The sequence below is a fragment of the Ischnura elegans genome, chromosome 5 (genome assembly GCF_921293095.1).
Source record: "Ischnura elegans chromosome 5, ioIscEleg1.1, whole genome shotgun sequence".
NCBI classification, from domain to species: domain Eukaryota; kingdom Metazoa; phylum Arthropoda; class Insecta; order Odonata; family Coenagrionidae; genus Ischnura; species Ischnura elegans.
This window is the reverse complement of record NC_060250.1, coordinates 131,159,472-131,181,582: the sequence shown is the minus strand read 5'-3', so window position 1 is coordinate 131,181,582 and position 22,111 is coordinate 131,159,472. Positions and strand designations below refer to the sequence as shown.

General features: G+C 39.1%; 1 protein-coding gene across 4 annotated transcripts in view; it reads right to left on the bottom strand.

Annotated features, from left to right (window-relative positions):
- LOC124159564 (WD repeat-containing protein 47) overlaps positions 1 to 22,111 on the bottom strand; it is a 569,600-nt gene that overhangs the window by 149,248 nt on the left and 398,241 nt on the right. For all 4 annotated transcript variants that reach the window (XM_046535460.1, XM_046535459.1, XM_046535462.1 and 1 more), the window contains one exon: positions 11,777 to 11,873. In XM_046535460.1, coding sequence (XP_046391416.1) covers positions 11,777 to 11,873 — 97 coding nt within the window. The remainder of the gene's footprint in view (positions 1 to 11,776; positions 11,874 to 22,111) is intronic.

Sequence of the window (22,111 nt, the reverse complement as noted above, 5' to 3'; positions counted from 1 at the left end):
TACCCGCAATGCAAAAAGTGAGAAAATTCCACAAAGAAAAATGTTATTTTGTGAATTTTGTTTTTTGCGAATGTTTTTTTTTCTCTATAGAATTTTCGCAAGATTGAACAATATATTTCAATATCATAGTATACTTCAATATTGTGCCAAGTGTACCGATACTGAAGAGCGATTAAGAAATGAGATTCACGTCTCAAACGTTACACTCGATCATTTGAAAAGGATTCTTGAGATTTGAGAGACTGACGCAATGCACAAAATAAGCATTACCATCTTGAAATTCTAACGCTGCCTCAGCCTTTGCCCTCAGCTAAAAGAATAATTTCCCTGAAATGTAGGATGTTCCTTACGTGCACTCAGAGGAGTTGCATTAAAGAAAGCCAAGCATGCCCGAAATTCGTTCGCACAGCATCAGATCAGCAGCTTAGGCCTGAAACACTGAGAACTCACATTTTTAAATTATTTACGCAGGTGCTGAAGAAATCCAAGAGAGTAATCTGTCAGAAAACACAAAAACACGACCTGAAGAGAGTGAGGGACTTGAGTTGGTTTTGTGATGTCTGGTAAGTAATATATGGCACGTTAAGCAGCCGTAGCTTTAGCTGGAGAGAATTAAAGCATTTCAACATTTCGGAATAGCGTTCAATTGAACTAACGACCTTAAATGGAATAATTCTTTTGCCGCAGTTTTCAAACTCTGAAAGCTTTTAACCAGACATTCCAGTTCATTGCAAGTAATTTCTTTTCTTTTTTACCTAATAGGGTAGTTTCCTTCATCAAAGAAAACGAAAGGCATTGATTGTGATTCGTTCCCTATCATTAGTGTATTTATAATACACAAATTATTTCGTTTTAGAAAATACCGGTTTAGACGAATGGCAATGGTCAATTTTAACCTCATTTGAAAAAGGCCAGATTGGCGCCAATGCGATTCCACTCCACGTAACGTCACATGGACCTAGTTTCTATACGAGTAAATAGGAGTTTTACATCATCTGAGATTACCAATGCATGCATGAGCTCAGGGAAACATCTCTTAATAATCACCTATTAGAACTGTCTATGGTCGGAAAGTTTCCCTCGTTTGATAGGGTATTAATAATCTTTATTTAAGCCAAGCGCTACCTGCTAGCAGAGTACTCTGATACCTGCTAGCAGCCTGCGTCGTATCAGCGCTCAAGCCTCGCCTCAAGGTCACCTCACAGGTCGGCAGCGGGTTTCACTTTTCGTTTAATCGCGAAAAATAGATATCGTCATTCGATAATCTAAGAGCGTGGAATCCAGGAGTAATAATCTTTAGATTTAGGCAATAAGAAATAATAGGAAACCACCATATTCTCGCTTCAAATGCTGTTTACGAGCCAGCTCCTTCCCCCGGAGAAATCAGAGTCCTCTATTTCGTACTCTGAACACTCGTTTTGGAGGACTCGAACCGGCAGCGCCATTGATTGACACGGCGGCCGACTTCATCGCCTTCCGATGTTGAGTGCTCATCCTCGCTTCCGAAGGAGCTGTTCAAACGTGCGAGGAGGAGTTGGGGAGTTCTTCCCGGGGAAGAAAATCACCCGAACTTTGGTTCACAGTTTCCAAACAATGCGAACTCCGGGAGCCAACTTGGGAGCCTCGCCCACCTGAAACTTTACAAGGTTACGCAGTGAAGTCGTGGGCTGAGAGAGTACAGAGTTCGTTTCCTCAAAGCACGGCGGAAGCGCCGATCTGGATCCCCCCCCCTCTATCTCCCTCACCGCACACAAACCGATCCCCGGAACACACTTCGAGAGCAGAGGAAATGACTCGAGTGTGTCTCTCAATCCGCAAAGGAAATCTTCTTTTCACTACAGAACACACTTTCCTCTCCTCTGCAGTACCATTATTATTAAACCAACGCCTTTCACAGATTTAAGGCATCATTAGGGAATTGTATCTTTCGTTTACATGAAGCAGGGTTCTAGGTCAAAAAATTTGGGAAAAAATATAAATTAAAAAAGGGTTGTAATACATGGGATCGAACATGGACATGAGCCGTGTACATGACAATGTCAATGAAAACTTAGGGAGAAAATAGGGCAGAAAAAACGTAGTCGTGAATAAAGTGTCCAATTGAATGCTCTCACACATAAAAGAGTCCGGAGAAAGAAATAGCAGGCACGCTGACGCCAGATCAAACCACTTCCCTCTTGCTTGTTTTTTTTTTTTAACCTGCAGCTTTCCTTCCCACCGCTGAAGTTCCCCTTTCACTCGCGTGGCTACGACTGCGCTAATGATTTAAAGGAAAATCAATTAGCATACAATGGCTGAGGCCATAATGATGACGTGCTAAGCCCACAGACAACCACAGTCCCGATGAGCAACTCAATTTTCTTGCCACCGAAAAAATTCGACGCGTTCGCAATTTCCGTCTCCACGCAGTACATCTCTAACATTTTTAAGAGGTCCGTTACAATTATAAAAATGCATTAACGTAGCGATCACACTAAAAGACACCAACAATTAACGCAACAATTAAATATTAAATTAATATAAATCACTAAAACCATCGCTGGCACCGTGTATTATTAATTCAGAAAGTCAAATTGCGCTGTTTTCAGTGCCTTTGTGTGTGATATAAAAATATATATATGGAAACAACATGTCTCCAAAACGGAAAAATTAGTTAATATTTTTTGACAACTCAAGCTTGAATTATCGTCACAAGCCTGGGGTTTTTCGTGGTACAATTATTAGCTCTGAATGCATAAATTTAAAAAGAACTGACTGTAGAGTTTATCAAGAATCCATGCACCACGATCACTGCTATTGACCGAATGATATATGTACAGTAATAACTTCAGCCATCAACCGACAACTTTATCTCTTTATATGTTCATTACTTCATCCATAAGATATGAAAGACATGTTTCTACGTGAAGTCTTAAACGGAGTGCATTACATTAGGAGATCAAAATTCTTAGCTTTACAGAGGGACATGTGGTCGATATCCGTAAAACAGGCTCAAAATCACTCCAAGAAAGTATTCATATTAAATTTCGAAGATCAGAACAGGCCTCTGAAATAACTCAGGGTTCTACAAAGACTACTAAGACAGGGTTCCACGGAGACTGACCAGTGGTGGATACAGATGGGGGGCGCGCGCCCCCCCCCCCCCTTGCGGTTCCGCATGTGTTGCCGAACATTGCAAAATCACAATTGTAACTTTTTTATATCATAAGATGGCATTGTCTTTTACATGTTTATAATCACTTTAAATAAAATTTTCATATACTCTGCCTGTGACTTGATCATCTTTTATTACGATAAAATTAAAGACAATTCAAGATATGTTGCGCCCCCCCCTTGAGTTTTTTCTGTATCCGCCACTGAGACTGACGCAATAATGTAAATTCTAACTGCCGCCCGTTTTCAAGCTTCATATTGGTCGAACGGTAGAGTGAAGCCTTTAAAGGCGGTCGTCAGCAAAGGGGAGAGCGAGCTGAGACATCTACAGTGCTTTTTTGAAAGCAGGCGCTCGGAACAAGAGAGTGCGCGTGGTCACTATCGCCGCCTCCCGGCCAAGTTGTGTACCACATATCCCTCGCAGCAGAAAGCTGTTGAAATGATTGGCGCGCTTTCAATGCGGCACACACCTCACTACTTGGACTTAGTTACACGCGAATCTTGAGATCACACGTAAAATTAAATATTTAGCTCGCCTTTACAGCAAAGAAAGGAATTTCTCGGAAACTGCAGCCCGAGACGGTGTGGAACATTGACGCAGGGCATTTACCATCTATGATTGATAATTCTGGTGAAGTTTTTATCACTTAAAAACCTCAAATTCTCATACAGATGAGGGGATGAAATTTAAACCACAAAAAATCAGGATTTTTAGGATTATAGGAATTTTAAATCCCAATTCCAGGAACGACCAACTAAAACTAATATGCAGAGTTCACGCTCATACACTCTCATAGAAAAGGCAGCTACATAACATTTACATTTACAATTTACATAACGAGGTGATTTTACGTTAGAATACAAATGCATTAACGCAAATTGATTTACCATACTAATGCTGTACTGATTCGAAATTTATATGATTTTAATGAATGATAATCACTGAACTCATAATTATACTAAAAGTTATTCAAGAAGCATATATTTATTTAATTTTATAAATGTTATTGACAACAGTAAAAGGAATAAAATTAATATTGTTGCGGTATGCGCACACTATCATTTAGAATCAATGCGCTTTGCTAAGCAAGTACGCAAAGTAAAACTTGAACACAATATTTAAATTTGAAACTGATTTTCACCATTTTGTCCAAACAGACCCCTGACAGTATTATTATTCGCGTCCCACAAATGAACTATAAATGAAGTATATAAACTATATTTATAGAAACGATCATTCAAGTGCACGTCTAGTACGCAACAAAAAGCCAAAACGAGACTTGATTTCACGAATTCTCACATATGCTACCTGTACGACCCAATTTCTCTCAAAGCCCAAGCGATTGCAGTTTCCCAAAGTGGCCAACTTTCTTGGTTCAAGGGCACACACGGAAGCAGCGAATCCAAACCATCGCGCGGAATCGAAAAAGAAAGTGAGGCGCACATCTGGGGCGCACTGAAAATGAACGAAACATGTTTGCAGCGATAAAAAATAAACACACGCAGACAAGCAGCTTTTCTTAACGACAGCGGGCCCTTCGCATTTGTATCGCTTCAAACCGTCGTCAGGGCGACGAGAGGAAGGTCAGCGACGCCACCGCTGGCGGCTGGAGCGAGAACCACGGGCGCCCACGCGACTGTACAGATGGCATTCGCTCTCCGGAAGTCAGGATTCTGATTATTTCCTGCGATACAGGTCAATCTCTCTCTCTCTGCGTGCCGTCAACTCCTTGAGTTCCGGAAATGTGAGAAGGAGTGGACCACGACCACGAAGTACCTCAATAGACGTAAGGTCGGTCGTTAACAAAAAAAAGAAAAAGAACTACGTGCGCGTGCTAATTTCCGCCTATTTATATTCATTTAAGCCCTTCATCGTTCGGGGGAAAAGATTCCATGCACCTAACCATTCGGTAAAATGTGTCTCTTATTTGATCGTTTCCGTCAGATCTAAAAACATAGTGAGTTTCCAAAATGAGCTGCCTCCGAGGCTCTGTCGACTCCAAGCGTAAGTACTAATGCATAGACGAGGTCCCACTCAGTCTTGTAGGCAGGGGCGGTCTGGGGTGATTGGGGGCCCTCGGCTGGGACTCATTATGGGGCCCCCCTCGACATCCCCCCCGGAAAAGTTTAGAAAATTGCGTGGCCGGAAATGGATTTAGACGCTTTTCTGGCCCTTGAAAACTAGACAAACGTAAGGAATACTATTTCACAGCTTATAAACTGTGATAATTTATTATGGTTCTATTCACTATTTATTGAATTTTTTTCCATATAATTGCACTGTAATCTAAAGAATCTCTCAGTGACATGTTCGAATAGGCCTTTCAAATAAGCGTTAGGTTCTCCTTAATCTTCTAACACTTTATTTATTTTTTATATGATATTTTCTCCCTTAGTATGTTGTAAATAAAGCTACTAATGAAAACGTAGAACTTTATAATTACAAAAAAAATTGGTCCTAGGAATCTTATTCTTTTTTGTAACACCTTTCATATAGATACAGTTCACGATAGACGCGAGCGTTGTGGGGGCCCCCTAAACTCGGGGCCCTCGGCGATCGCCGACCAGCCGACCTGGCCAGACCGCCCCTGCTTGTAGGAGGTTGATTAATGGTGACAAGTACGAAGTAAGACGACGACGAGTGCAGAGTGATACATTAATTCTCAATAATCAGTTACAGGTCAATTGGATTCGCGAAGAGTGGGACTGAAATATTATGACATCGATAGATTATAATTAAGCCATATACAGCTGCAACCTCCTATGAAGGAAATAATTGTTTTTGTACTTGATATTCATCAAGTTTCATTTATTAGCACAGCAAGGATTTACTGAGCAAATAACGTTAACCGGACAGGCTTTCCATGTGACAGGATTTTTGGATTCCCCGGACAAAACTTCAGATTTACAGTGCTTTTAAAAAATGTTTTGTTTTTAAGTTATTAGGTCAAACTCGCAATCAGCGACGTTAAAAAGCCATTAAAAAAAACTAATTTTGTTTCAATAGGTTATCGTCCCGCCCTTTTCAGCATTCTGGACCACTGTGAACAACTTCGTTTGCGATGAGATAAAAGCGAACCTTTCTAGGAATTCGTGGAAACACACTCCAATTAAATTACTAACTAAATAAATAATGCACCAATATTCCATTTTCCATGATTTTTGGAGGAAAATAGCGAAGCGTAGAAGAGGAGGTGTAGAGGAATAACGCATTTCCCCTACGAAAGGCACGAGAGCAGAAAACTGCGGAATAATTCAAATCAGCGACCCTCTATGCAATCCGTAAGAATTAAGCACAAAAGCTTTGATACGTTAGCTTCCGTGTCGGCAGAAAGACTTTAATGCGTAGTATTTGGGTCAAAGTGACAAGCGCAATGCACTTGACGTCTCAGTTAAAGATGTTAAAAGGTTGTCTCCTCAAGAGGTATTCGTGTCACGTAGGGGCAAAGGAGGAAATTGTTAGCGCCAGGACAAAGTCAACGGGAGTCTGTGCAATTAACCGAGAAACTTTGTAAACACCAACGGTGATACGCGCCGAAGAACCTCAGCACTGCCACACAAAACAACAGGGCACTAAGCCATTGATTTGAAATTGACAAATTAAATAATATTGGATAAAGGTTAAGTAAATATTAGAACCAAGAAATATTAAAAGGACGTGTTTATACTCCAGGAAATACCCACGATTTACTATGATGTCTTGGGAAGTAGTATGGTAGCTCCAAGAGTATGGCGGTAGGTCACTTAAACGCCTTACTTTTTTTTATGATTTCGGAGGGGGTTTAGGAGAGTCCCCATTATGACAACCCCTGCATTGCCCTGCTTCTCAGGTGTCCGTGGGGTGAATACGATTTTCCATTTTTTTTCAGCATTCCCGTTGACAGAGAGATCAGTACTCCTAGGAGAGGTGGGTCCTTTTGAGGGATATAACACACCGGAACGGCCGCGCTCTTAGGGGAGGGGTTTGGATGGGAAGGAACTAGGAAAGAGGCGCCGCCGCGACAGGAGCCCGTCGACGCCTCTGGGACAGGGAAGGGAAGAGACGGGGTAAACACCTCACCGCTATAGAAGGGAGGAGGGCCCACGAACTAGCGACACCCGGCATCAACCATTCATGTGCTTTTCATGTGATTTTGGAGGATTTTCCCATCGATCGAATCGTTGGATATTCCCGTTGATAACACTTTCGCGGGTGATTCTGGTGGTGGCGCCTTCGGGTGCGGCTGAGAGAAATGCAGAGCAGCACCTTCGAAGTGAGGACGCCGCCGCCGCGAGGATCACTGGCGAACTGCTGTCGACGACAACGCTGGACGCGGTGCAGCCAGAAAACATGGGTAATCACCCCTACACTGAGTGGGGCAGGATTGGACGTTTCGGAAGGAGTATGAGAAAATAGTAGTGGACCTTAAGAATGGATGGAAGGACATGGAAAAAATAGAAAGAGTTCGTAGGGAAAAGGGAATGAGAAGGTTATGCACAGAGTTTGATTACTACGGGCTGTATTCATTAGAGGAAGAATTGGGGAGAGAATGAAAAGTCAACTGAAGAAAGGGGTAGAAAGAAAGGCAAACGTAAAATAAAAATTACAACGGCTTTAAAACATGAACTGATATCTTGCCGGCCTCGGTGGCGGCGGGGTAACGTTCTCCCCTGCCAAACAAGAGGTCGCGGGTTCGAGTCCCGCCTGGGTAGGTTTCCCCGGTCCAGGGCATGGCCGTATGTGTACGTTTACTTGTTACATTTGTTGAACACCCCGGTATAAAATGGCCAATAAGAGCTGTATCCGGTGGTTTGAGAATAAAATAAAAATAAATAAGAAATAAATAAGAAATAAACTGATATCTTAGACGCATAAAGTTATATTCCATGACTACACTTGTCGTGAGGAACAAATACCTACATTAAAAAAGACAAGTAATAGCCGTCAAAACCCTAAAAATTTTCTTAAAAATATTTAGAAGATTTGATCACCGCTGTAGAATCGTTTCCGGTAAATTAAAACATAAATTTCTAATGAAGTACAACTACTTTAGAGGACGACACGCCAATAGGAGGGAGAAAGGGTACAATAATAGGATAGGATAGGAAAATTCCCCCACCCCAGCGCCATTCACAGCGAAGTGATACCGACGGCACCGAAGTCGGAGGCACGCGATGCATTCTCGCTGAGGTTAATCAAACGGAACTAAGCGTGGAGTTAAGCGCTTCGGGAAAACACAGACGACGACGACATAGCGACGCTGTCCTCTTAAGCCATTCAGCAGGAGGCCCCGACGAGTGATCAGAGACAGAAGACTCGAGCGAGAGACAATGTTTGAGAGAAAGATGAACCAAATGGATTAATATTAAGACACGAACTCCGCAAGAGAAACATCTCCGAGGTCAATCAACGCCAACGAGATAATTCCTGCATAGAGGGGGGATAGAGGATTGGAATGGTTTATTGGGGGAAATTATTTTTTTGAGCCCTTCCCAACTAACGCCACTATCAATAGGATAAATAAAATTTAATTTTGAGGGCTTTATTATCGTATATTTTTTGAATTTAGTGTTTCATGTTTTTTTTTACTTTGGTCTTCGTATATTATTGTGTAAAATTGAATCTTGAGGGCAATGTAAATGTAAACATGTATTGTTTTTTGCTGATTTGGTGCTATATATAGTACATGGGGACAGGTATTGTATAAAAAATAGTATTTTGAGGGCTTTTAAAAATTTTTTTGTACTTTGTATTTTGTTTTGTACTTTGGTTTATGTATATTTTTGTGTGTGATGTAACCTATCAACCAAGCTGGTTCTTTGCATTTTATATTTTTGTCTTAATGTACTTCCTGACTTTATGTTACCATCCGACTTCATGGTCGACTTGTAAAAATTTATGTAATAATACTAATAATAATTTCTCCCCACCGCTTACTTGGCTGGAACTGAATCCTAAGGAGGCAGATTAGGTGGGAGGGGAAGATCACTCAGCGTAGCAATGCGCAAAGAAAATTCAGTAAATGTAAGGAAACACACGCCACGAGGAAAAGAAATCTCGCACGTAAGGCCATTCTGCGGTGAGTGTGAAAACATGTAAGTAGCAGTTTAAGTTTCATAATTTGGATGCTCCGTTAGAGTTCATCCAGTTCATTTACTTGACGAGAAAGAACATTTCATTGAAGAATCTTTCAACAGTATACACAACATGGAACTTCTCCAGGCCCATGAAGAGAGTGTGGCTGATGTGACGTGTAGAGCCACGTGTTCGTGACGTCAAAAAACTGTCGGAGTAAGAGTCGATACGGTCGAATTTCCATAGCTCGAGAAGCAAGCGACGGATCGAAAAACGAAAAAATAATACGGGTCTCTTTGTTCTCCAAAGTGTAATAAAATCGACAGTTATCACAATAAACAACAAACGAAAATAGGCGGAGGTGGAACTGGCCAAAAGAAAAGAGAAAATTCAATTTTTTGGGGTGGCGTTCACAGGAATATACACGTAAAAAATTAATCACAAGTATCAAAATTACTTTTCGCAGACTACACTGTAATACCGAGAGATGAACCTGGAACTAAATCTAATTAAAATACGTATATTTGCCAGTTAACTTGAAAAGTTTGAAGAAAAGTAACACTCAAGCTCCCGTACTGATATATTTAATCATCGGGCCATTAAAAATTCTATGCTCTTGCATATTAGACCCGACCTAAAATGCTAAAGGTATCTTAAAAAATAATGGATTTATACCATTAGGATTGGGGTAGGAGAATAGTCTGGTTACCGCTTTACTGAAACATAGCAGAATATACACAAAATAGCATTATTCAGAATATCATAGATAAATTGTCACTGCATTAATCAAGTGACTAGGTGAGCTCTAACCTTTGGTATTTATTCTTGCTGCCGAATCCAATAACAAGTAAGCGATTCTAGAGTTATATTGTCCTAAATCAAAACGGTATTTTTGAAATTTCCCCCACATTCAACACAATGTAAAGGACTACAGTAAGATATCTTTTAATCATTTACGACAAAGTAAGAAACGGATTTTACTGATTTTAATTTCAACTATATTTATACATCTTAACAGCTTAGGATTAAGTAGAAATGCTTTTGGTTTCAGAATAATGGCTAAAAATGAGTTTCGAAGTTGAGAAAACGGCTAATTTAAAGGTGCCCGGATTATATAATTCGAACGTAGCATCAGTGTCTTTAAATCAACCGCATGCATAAAAATACAACAATGTTTCTTGAAATGACGTTCCAATGATTACAGTGATACGCTAAAAGCTCAAGATATAATTACGCTCAAAGTATAGCGACACATCATGATAAGGGCGGGAGCAGTTGGTACCAGGAATTATAAATCTAACCTTTTTCCATATTCAACTAAGAATTCCACTTTAATAGGATGAAGCCATGCCGTAAAGCTCTTTAGAATTGGAGTTAATGCAAACACCAATTCCAAAAGTTAAACTCGTAGTAATTAATGGCTGATGAAGACACGATAAAATTAATTACGAAAATAATTTTCTCGGTCATTTACGTAAACTATCACATGTTTTCTCTTTAATTAAGGCAGTCATTGAAACGTTTAAAAATGGAATGGCGTCGGTCACATTCATGTCTGTGGCATGCCGTCACCTCATTTAATATAGATAGAAATGCTAATTCGAAAACCCGAATTTTCACGGTGTCCATTTCATTCATGCAACTCCAGCTAAAATTACTCAGGAAAAATAACGGAGGCGCTTAATTAACGCCAAAATTACGAGCACTAATACATCATCAATCTAATGACTGAAATGAGCGCTTACTCATACCGACTGAATAATAATCCTTTCTTCCTGAATAATCCACTCTTTCTGGTCATTTATATGAACATAAGGGAAATGCATAATTAAGACTGTATTGATTACAAAATAATCCTATACCTTCCTTTCGGAATAAAGAAAAACCCTCAGTAATTAACAATTATATTATATAGGACTTACACCGTAAAATACCGTGATTGAAGCGATATATTTTTATCCAACGAATGAATTTGTTTCCCACGAAAGGGCGATTTCGAAATCGATTCTCCAACAAAGCAGTCGCCAGGGAAATAAAATATATAAATTATTAAAAAATCATTTAAAATCCACGTAAAAGTGTTGAATAGCAAAGCCTGAAACGGTTGAAGGCTGGCAAAGCCAACACGTGAAAAGATTAAAAAATGTGAGGAAAAAATAAAAACAGAGCCAGACTTATAACCTGGAAACTTCTATTCTTTAATAAAACCCTTTATCGTTGCACCCTACATAATCGCGAAGAATTAAATCGATGAAAAATAACGCTGGAACTGAGCGATTGAAACAAAGAGCGACCTAATACTAGCGCCAGAATGCATTGTTATCTGGTTCTGATGTGTCCTGTAAATTCCAAGTGGATAACTAATTGGCAAGTTGGTACAAATTGAGATGAAAGATTTTTCCCGAAAGGACAAACAAACAAACAAACAGCCAATAAAGTGAATTTACGTATACGTGGTAATAACTGATGTTCTCCCATTACTGAGGGTTTCAACGTCACCATGCCACAACCAATTCCCCCATTGAACGCCCACAGCACGCGAGGGGCACCACGTGATGAGTGACTCACCATGGGTGTTTTGGTGACTTTGACGCCGTTGTCCGCTATTGAGTCCCGATTGGAGGTGTTGTTGGGGTGCATGGAACCGGAAGTCGGGTGACCGCCCCTGGAATGCAAAACAAACGCGAGATTAATAGGAGGATCAGTTTCACCTTCAATAAGTCATACTTAATGTAACAAAGGAATTGCCTAATTAAAACAAAGCATGCAATGTATCCAGACACAATCAAGACTCAAAACGCAAATAGATGCAAAATTCGCGTGCAGCCAGAGAGGGGAAATCGGGAAAAAATCGAAATGATCATCAAACGAGCTCAAGCCTTAAAGTTGTACGAATGTTAAAAATCAAGCATGGCCATAATCTTTCAGAAAAAAAGGAGAAAGTGACAGAATTAACTATATAGATGATACGCCGCCAAATATATTACTTGAATAAATAATTTAAGCATATAAATAAAGAAGCATAAGTACTACTTCCCAGCATCTTGAATTAACATGGCGTAACTATTTACATAGTTGAAAATTAAAAAAAGTACCTCCGATATGTTTACAACGGTTTCAAAAGGAGAGACTTCCCTGATGACCCATGAGTTGAGAAAAGCTCAAATTTCTGAAATAACTTGCGCGGTGAGTACTGAGATTATATAATGCCATTGATTGCTCTGGTACATAATATGTGGCATTTGATTAATATCGGCAGTTTACACGAAAATAAAAGTATTATAACCAGATATATATTGCCACTATGATCCCATAAATACATGACACTGTCCTTAAAAATATCCTTACAATAATGAAGCTTTTTCCTATCCGAACACTTATCAATGATGATGAAACTTCGTTAATTTCCTGAATAGTAGGCCTATAAAATCTATCATATTACAAAATAAGTAAAAAACTTAATTTTCGGCTAGAAACATTTTATATCAAAGAATAAAATACCTAGTATGAATGGCTCACTGCTAAAGGAGCCTTGAGGAAACCTTGAAACATTTCAAAATATATATAGTCGAGGAAAGATACGCGAAAAAAGGCCATAATAAAGAAATTTTTGCGTCCTGGACGGATCGGAATGCGGTTTTTTGCATTCGCTTGCAAAAATTATTTGTAAAAAAGTTACCATATTTTCATTTGGGAGAAACCTTTAGTTGAATTGCTGCAGGCCAAAATGCACTCGGAAAATGCAATTTCTGAGATGCCCTTTGGAAAACGTAATAACTTTGTAGAAAAGAGTCAGAACTGGCCCGGAACGGGTACTCGGGGGTTTTTGAGGTCGCTGATCACGATTATGATGTTCAAATTGACACCCGGACCACCTGGGGCTCAGGAACACCGTCGAACGTCATCTCCGTGGAACTGTCCCAGAGTTCATGCGGGAAAGGAAAAACAAGCGGCATCCGGGGGTTTTTTGTGTCGCTGAATTCAAATATGGCATCGGCGAACCTCCCCCGGACACCTGGTGCACCAGAACCTGGACCTGGACGTCATCCCCAAGAACTTTCTTTAGTAGCACACTATCCGTACTTTCGTGTGGTTAAATAACCACGGGAAAAAGCAACCCTGGTATATAATGGTCAGTATTACCGGTTACTATGATTCAATGGGTAAGGATGCGCCTTGAATATTGAATTTTTCGTATTTCAATGATGCATAATGTAGTACGTAATTTTACACCAAACCAAATAATAAACCAACCATTACAAAAAATAAACCAAAATAATGAATTGGTTACGCTTACGTGTAGTAGAGTTAGTTTACCAGACATCAACAATCACTTCCGCACACGGAATCACGGCGCATATACCCTCGCCTCAAGGTCACCTCACACGGCGACAGCTGAAAGCAGAAATACGTCACACGGAGTTTTCCCATCATTCCTACTTAGCCGTCTTGTTTTCGGGCGCTTGAAATTTTTCACTTTTCGTTTAATCGCGAAAAATAGATTTAGTCATTCAAAATTCTAAGAGCGTGAAATGCGCACTCCAGGAGTAATAACCTTTCGATTAAGGCAATAAAAAATAGGAAACCACCCTATTATTTTGAAGTTATCATAATCTACAATAAGAACAATTCTTGAACGATCAAATTAAAGAAGAAGTTAGGATTCCTAGCGCAGAGGCGGAGGATGGAGAATATGAATGGAAGAAAAGGGAAGGCGACCTTGAACTTGAGCTCAAGGCCACGCGAGAATCTGGAAAGGCATGCGCGCCTCCATCACACGCCTTCACGAAGGATACCCCGGATGATGGGGGAAGGGGGAGAAAAACAGGAGAAGATCACCATCCCCGTCGACGACAACACCGTCTCATTAATGTCAAGTGCGAATAACACCGATCGCGTCATAAAAGTCAGCGCAAATAAAAGGACGCCACAACACAACGGGGGCTGTGACGTCAGAGCGCTTCTCAAGCCGTGGGTGTTACAGATTCAAGGGCAAACGTCCGCCTGGGGAGGGGGGAAAGAGGAGAAAAGGGGACAGATGGGCGTATAATGAGGCCGGATATGAGAAGGGGGGCGACACGTCGCGAGGAAGGAAACAGCTGATATCGGGAAACAAAAGATTCCAAAGAAAAGATGAAAATGAGAAATAAACGTCCCTATTTCGAGGGTGTACGAATTATTTTGAACCTCCTGGTTATCCTGAGCACGAATTCCCTCAAAGAAAATAATGAACGGAATTAAAATAATGATTTCGTGAACCCAAAGAAGATCGAAAAAAATTGCTAGAGCTGTAGATGGATTTGAGATTGTATTCAATTTTCGCATTAATTATAATTTAGAATTGCTGGCTGAAAATGTGAGAATCAGTGCAGTACGGCTTGCAATGACGCTACATAAAGACGACAATGTCTTTTAATTTTATTTTTTTTTAAACGATAATTTTCCAGTTTCTCCGAACAAAAAAAATGCTAAATTTCACCTTATGTTTTAGCAAACCCTAGGGCGTTATAATACCGAGAATAATGCGGATGATTTCATTTGGGAAGGATTAAATCATTTCGAGCAACAAATACAAATAATTGTGGCCTAAGGAACACGTGTCGATTGGCCAGGGAAATTTCGTGATTACAAAATAAAAAATTGACATAGTTTGGAAAATTCCACGTTTTTAACAAGGACGATTTTGAACATCATTTCCTCAAAAGCAACGAAATAAATAGAAGTTAAAATAATGTTCTCGTGAATTTCTGACCCAGATGAGACTGAATTAACTATCTGAGGGCTTTTGTGGTAAAAAGGAGGACTTTTTTGTATTATGAAACAAGGTAAGCATAAGTCTTAAATGTTGAATCATGTTTTTCTCGTTGAATTGAATTAATAAATATTTATCGCGTTTGACAGGATGAGATACCTGGTTATAGCGTCAAGTTTCGATAAACGACAGGTTAATAATCGTGAGAACGATTTCCCACACTTCTAGTAATAGAAGTGTGGGAAATCGTAATTAGGATTAAGAATCAATGGGAGTATGGCAGCCACAAATCATAGCATATTTTAAAAAGTTGTATATCTGTCGCGATGAAACACTATAGACATATTTATAACATTATTCTGAACTATAATTAATCGTAGAGGGCGTAACTTGGTGGAAATCCATAATAGCACGAATAGAAGGATCAACAACTTTGCTATTTCCACATAATATTTTATTAGCACCGACCATGGTTTCGTTTCAGAGTAAACTTGATAATGTTACTCTGTAACGAAACCATGGTCGGTGCTAATAAAATATTGTGTGGAAATAGCAAAGTTGTTTATCCTTCTATTCGTGCTATTATTCTGAACGTTTTCAAACGTTTCCGATGAAAATGCGTTGAGAATTACGGTTTCCAGGACGATATGTTGAAATTGAGAAGTGATTCTAGGGAGTGTGGCTTGGACAAATCGTATGTTATTTTTAAAAATTTCTAATTATGTCGCTCTGGATATCTCAATAAATATTTATGTCATTATTCCGAACGTTATAAAACGCGTCTGATCAAAATATGTTGAGATTTACAGTTTCTACGCCCAAATGATGACATTGAGAAGTGATTCTTGGAAGTATGGCAGACACAAATCGTAGATTATTTTGGAAAGTTTAAATCTGTCGCAATGCAACTCCACATAAATATTTGTAAATATAATTATTCTGAACGTTTTAAAATGTATCTGATCAAAATCCGTTGAGAATAAGGGTTTCTAAGCCCAAATGTTGAAATTGAGAAGTGATTCTTGGGAGTATGGCAAGCACAAACCGTAGGATATTTTAAAAGCTGATAATCTGTCGCTGAGAAAATCTACATAAATATTATTATCATTATTCTGATCCTGGTCTTGGAAAGCAGTTGAAGTAAAAAAAGTTTACCGGATAAAATTTAAAATATTTCATGCTATATATTTTTCAGATGCTCCAAAGAGTAATACCAAAGGTTTCAACATTTAGCAAACCCTAGTGCATAGTTATAATGAGTAGCTATTGGAGTAGGATTTACTAGGGTATCAAATGCAAAAAATTATGGTCTATAGAACGCGTCCTCGAATATCAGCGAGGGTTAGTTTTAAAATAGTAGAATGGTAAATAAAAATCGTTTTGATAATTTCACATGTTTTATGCAACGACCACCAACTTCGACGGCATGCGGTCAATTTTTAATCATTTGCTGTATCTTAAATAGCATAACTAAGAGGTAGAAAGAAGCATCAAAGTGTGTTGCAACATAAGATGTTATAATATTTATTGCCTCGAGAATAATCCGTCGCAACAAGCCCCAAAAAGCTCACATCATCATCATCACTGGTCAACAATCCTAGGATTGGTTTGACGCAGCTCTCCACTCACTTCCCCTATCAGCTAATCTTTTCACTCCTACGTATTTCTTCTCTTTCACATCTCTCTTTACTTGTTCCATACATTTTTTTCGAGGTCTTCCTTTTCCATTCTTGCCTTCCACCTGTCCTTCGATGATTGTCTTCATCAGGCCATCATGTCTCAAGATGTGGCCTATAAGGTTGTTCCGTCTTCTTATTAAGGTTTTCATGAGGCTTCTCTTCTCTCCTACCCTTCTTAGGACTTCCTCGTAACTAACTCGGTCGATCCATTTGATTATCATCATTCTTCTGTAGCACCACATTTCAAAGGCCTCTATCCTTGCTTTCTCTGCTGCGGTCATTGTCCATGCCTCACTTCCGTATAGGAGCATACTCCAGATGTAGGTTCTTATAAATTGTTTCTTTACATCCATATTTAAGTTTCCCGCTGTAAGGAGGTCTCTTTTTTGGCGGAATGCTCTCTTCGCCTGGGCTATTCTGCTGATAATTTCTTTCTTGCTTCTCCCGTCACTAGTTATCTTGCTTCCCAAATAACAGAATTCATCCACTTCTATCAGTTTTTGCCTCCCTATTTTAATGTTGGTCTTGACTTCTTCTCTTCTGCTGCATACTAAGATCTTGGTTTTCTTCGTGCTTATTTTCAGTTGATATCTACTCATTACCCTACCCATATTAACCAGAATATTTTTCAAAACCTTCTCTGTTTCTGCTATAACGGCTATGTCATCGGCAAATCTTAGCATGCTAATTTTTTCTCCATGGATATTCACTCCCAATGCCTTTTCTTTGATTTCCTTATTGGCTTTTTCAATGTAAACGTTGAAAATTACGGGTGACAATGTACAGCCTCGTCGCACTCCTTTCTTAATTCTTGCTTCTTCACAGCTGGGCCCTGATTTTATCACGGCTACTTGGTTTTTGTATAAACTGTGGATGATTCTTCTGTCATTATAAAGAACCCCAATTTCCTTTAGGATTCCAAGCATTGTGCTCCAATCCACGTTGTCAAATGCTTTCTCTAAGTCCACAAACGCAACGAATGTTGGCTTGTTCTTTTCCATTCTCTTTTCTATGAGCAGTCTTAGGGCCAATATTGCTTCCCTTGTGCCTTTGTTTTTCCTGAATCCAAATTGGTCCTCATCCAAGTACTCTTCTGCTTTTCGTTCTATTCTTCTATAGATGATCCTTGTCAGTATCTTTGATGCATGTGTAGTAAGGCTTATGGTCCTAAAATCTTCGCACTTCTCCGCTCGTTTCTTCTTAGGAATAGGGATTTTTATGTTCCTCTCGAAATCCTTTGGTATCTCACCTGTCGTATACATTTCACAGGCGAGCGAAATTTTCTCATCCTGAGAGGGAAAATTGCTGCTATCGGAAAAACCTTACTAGCAGAAAATGGATCTTCAACGGAGGGCAAAATTAAATAGCTATATTTACATCTGTAACTCCGAGAAAATCCTCCTCTTCAGTAATTAAGGCGCACTTTGAACTAACCAACGAACTAATTTAAATTACAAATATTGCTTTCGTGGATCCTGGACTAAAATGCGAAAACAATTCTTTTCCAGGACTGGATTGGGCGAATCAGTTCATAAATGACTGAAGCTAAAACTTCAACCAATTAGGATAATATCACGGTGTAATAGCGATACGATCAATTTTGTGATCGCTGAACAAAAGCGGCGATAGAAATAAGATGAAGAATTTCAACCAAGAGCGAGAGAGCGATTTATAAAATACAACGGAAATTCACATCTAAAATCTAAATAAATTACACCATCTCCGAGAAACACTTCCTTGTAACTTATTTCACGGTAATGCAAAAAACTCGTGGGCAAAATAAGTCAAATAAAAGTTGCCTCTCGTGAAAAAGAATCGTCTAGAAAAATATGGCAGGATAAAAAACAGCATTAATTTCCATACTTCACACATAATTACATGGAACTATCGTACATTAAATTTATCAAACACAGATAATATTTAATAGCCAAAAAATTTACTGCGAGCGATAATAGAATGCTTTCGAAGGACTTATAGAAATTTTTAAAAATACAAAAAAATATCATTGCACTTAGAAAATTAAGTATCTATAAATTTGATTGCATTGATTGATAACTTAAAATTACCACAATGATCGAAACAATATCGGGATCGGATTAATAGCAAAAAGAGCACCTTAGCGATCATTAATCACCACCTTTAAAACCATAACAAAACTTTACATTTAATTAACGAATACTGGGGCCCATGTATCCCAATGGATATCCCAACCGATCGGTACGGGAGCCTGTCCATTGGTTTGGAAGAAAAAAAAAGTACAGAGACTACCATGCGAAACTTCTGCAGCCAGCCGACCGGTACGGCGGCGAGGTCCAGACGCTTTGAAACCCGGAATCCAACCGATTTCTGAAGGCCCACCGTGCTGCAGACGGTTCGCCTTGCTGCCCCACACGCAACATCAAGTACATTTAAGAGAAATATACCCGAAAACAGATTGAACGTTTAACACATTTCAACGGTGTTAGTTGACAGCGACGAGAGATTTTATATTTCACATCTGTAACTGGTAATCAAAGATTTGAAATAATTTTCGTTGATTTTACTGAAGCCCTCTTTTCGGGGAAATTACAACTGAATTTGATACGTCTAAAAACAGCTGGCCGTTTGAGAACATGAGACCCATTTATTAATATTCCTCGAGCGGAAGAGAGTAGGTACAGCACAGCGAGGCAAAGACACTAATGAGACCGTTAGTGGGACCGGGACAGAGTTCCTACCCTTTGAAAAGGCAAGGGGTGTCATCCCAGACCGCCTGTACACTCCACGCCCCGTCACAGGGTTGCATTGAGAAGAAGGGGGAGGGAGAAGGGAGAAGTCGAGGATCATGTCCATAGCAATTGCGAGATCACGGCAAAATAATGGTCCCAGCATAAGACAGCGAGGAACCGCAAATAATGGAGAGGTAGTAGTGGGAAAATAGAGTAACACGTTTATGTAAAATAGTGAGGTTCCTAAAGAGCTGCATACGATTTATCTTATTAAAGCATGAAATACATGCTTTAAGGTCATTTCTTTCATCCAAATAAAAATTTAACATTAAGGAAAAGACATAAAAGCATTGAAATTCAATAAAAAATATTTTCCGCAATAAAAAATTATCAACAAAATAAAACATAAAAAAACGTACAATGACATAAACGTATGTAAATAGCGACCATGGTGAGGTCCTTGACCACTACTAGTGTATACCAGCTTTTTAGCTAGTGGAGGGTTGGTCCTTAATCATCGTTCGTAAACATCTCACACTTTCAATGATTCTGAGAGCCAGAGAAATGCAACGCGCGTGATAGTAACAAAAATTTTTTTTACCACCAAGTTGGCAGTGCATATAACTAATAAATATCCCTCCATGCCAAAAACCAAATTTACATTGCCACCGCATGTATCTACTATTAGTATGACGCCAGTGGTTCAGGATAATGGTGGAATGTCAGCGTCAATAAAAAGAAAAGCACGCGAGGAGACTGAGCAGCAACCAGAAGCAGTGGCCGGCAATAAAAACCCTCAACTTCGAAATCGTTAGAGATATGTATGTGATTCATTCCAAACCAAGAACGGTGCACAGCAGCGGAATAAAACAATAGGCCCAAAAGACTGGCCAAAATATTCATTTATGCTACTCGATCTACTAGATGCTACTCTAATGTACGGAATTAGTTGTACCTACTAACCTCAAAATTTGATTTCAAGATTTACAAAACAAAAAATACAAATATTTTTAGCAAAAAACATTAGCCCTCCAAGGTTTTGCTTGAAAATCATACTGATGAACCTCAGTATGATTTTCCAAGCATGACCAAGGACCAACCAAACATGAACAAAAAAATCGGCTAATCTGCTAATAATCGTCTTCATATTTACTTTTATTTCGAAATTCACCTTCTTCAGTTTCATAGTTATTTTAAAAATAATGTCATGCGAGAAGTGGCTAAAGTAGAAGTAGAGATTCTTAGTATGCGGTTTATTTCTTTACATTTGACATTTCCTTGAGCTTGAACATGTGGATCTGAGGTCTTCAGAAGTCTGTTAAGCATGTCCATATTGGTATTAATGCTAGAAGTAATCTGAAACAATTCATCCTAATCTGTTTACATGCTTATCCCTTGCTTCAGTAGCCTATTTGGTTGGTTATTAAATGGCAAAAATAGTTTTCTGAACTACTGCTAGTCCATGAGCCATTATCATATGCGGGGGTAGTCCTGTAAGATGTCAAAAATATTATTCCATCACCAGTTACGTTATTAAACTTTCGAATAGTTTAAAACTTGTCCACGTCAATTTTTTTCTCAGAAAGTTTCTTTAGTTCGAAGTTCTGAATTAAATTTAAATGCCATCCCCTTATTAGTGAAGAAATTTATAAACTATTCCTAAACCGCCCAGATGAGTTTCCATCGCTATTATTGGCTTTGCAAGACTTTCAATGAGAAATTGTAATGCATAATTTTATTAGCGTTATTGATAAGTTTATTTTTTCTAGTCAGTAATCCTTGCTTTCCTTAGTTTAACCTTGATATATTGTACCTTGTTTGAGGACCACTGAATAAATGAAATGGATACTTGCATTGTAGAAAGGCAGTTGAAGGTTAAGAGGGGCCAAACGTTGGTATTCCTTAATTTAAATCTAGGAAGTGAGACCAAACAGCGGCATCTCATAGCTAATGTTTATCTCTGATTGAATTGAAGTATCATACGCAGTTCCTTCAAAAATGATATATTATGCAAGAGGTCTTTTGGAATTTAGTGTACCAGTCGGGCCCAATGAAGCGCACGCACCAAAATTTGAAACTTGAGCAATACCACAGGTTAAAAAGTCAGTCAGCGACGGCCCTCAGGAACAAAAACGGTGAATGTTGGAGCGTTTGGAGAAAAAATTAACTGCATTCCCGACGCGCGGCATTAAGGACACACGCTTTACGCCCGGTCACTTGCAAATGAAATGTTTCGTTTTGGCTCGAGTGCTTCATCTTATTATTCAGATTTCAGAATATAATGAAGGTTTGAAGTAACCTTGGGCCCTTAGGAGCCCTTTGAGGCCAGATCAGCAAGACTCACACTCACTTAAAAACCCACACTCATGCGATAAGATGCATAAAGGAGTAAATCAAATTAATAGCAGAAATCATAAGTGATTAAAACTCTAAAAATACAAAAACTTCAAATATCCGTAAGTTTTTTCGTCAATTCCTTAAAACAGAGAACCCAATTTAAAATGCATAAATAATTAGTGCCCGAGAAAAAAATCTTACAATTTTCAGCTTCAATAATTTTGACACACGGTTAGGAAACACTTACGGCCGTATTCATAGTTTCCTTAGTAAGCTACTAACGCTCAAGTAGCGTTCTAAGTAGTAGCATACTAGCAAAATGGTATTCATAGATCGTTAGTAAGGGCTACTAAGCTTAGTATGCTACTAACTTAGTAGCCGGTTCTTAGTCGCCCTCCGGCCTTGTCTAAGGGAGCTACTAAATATG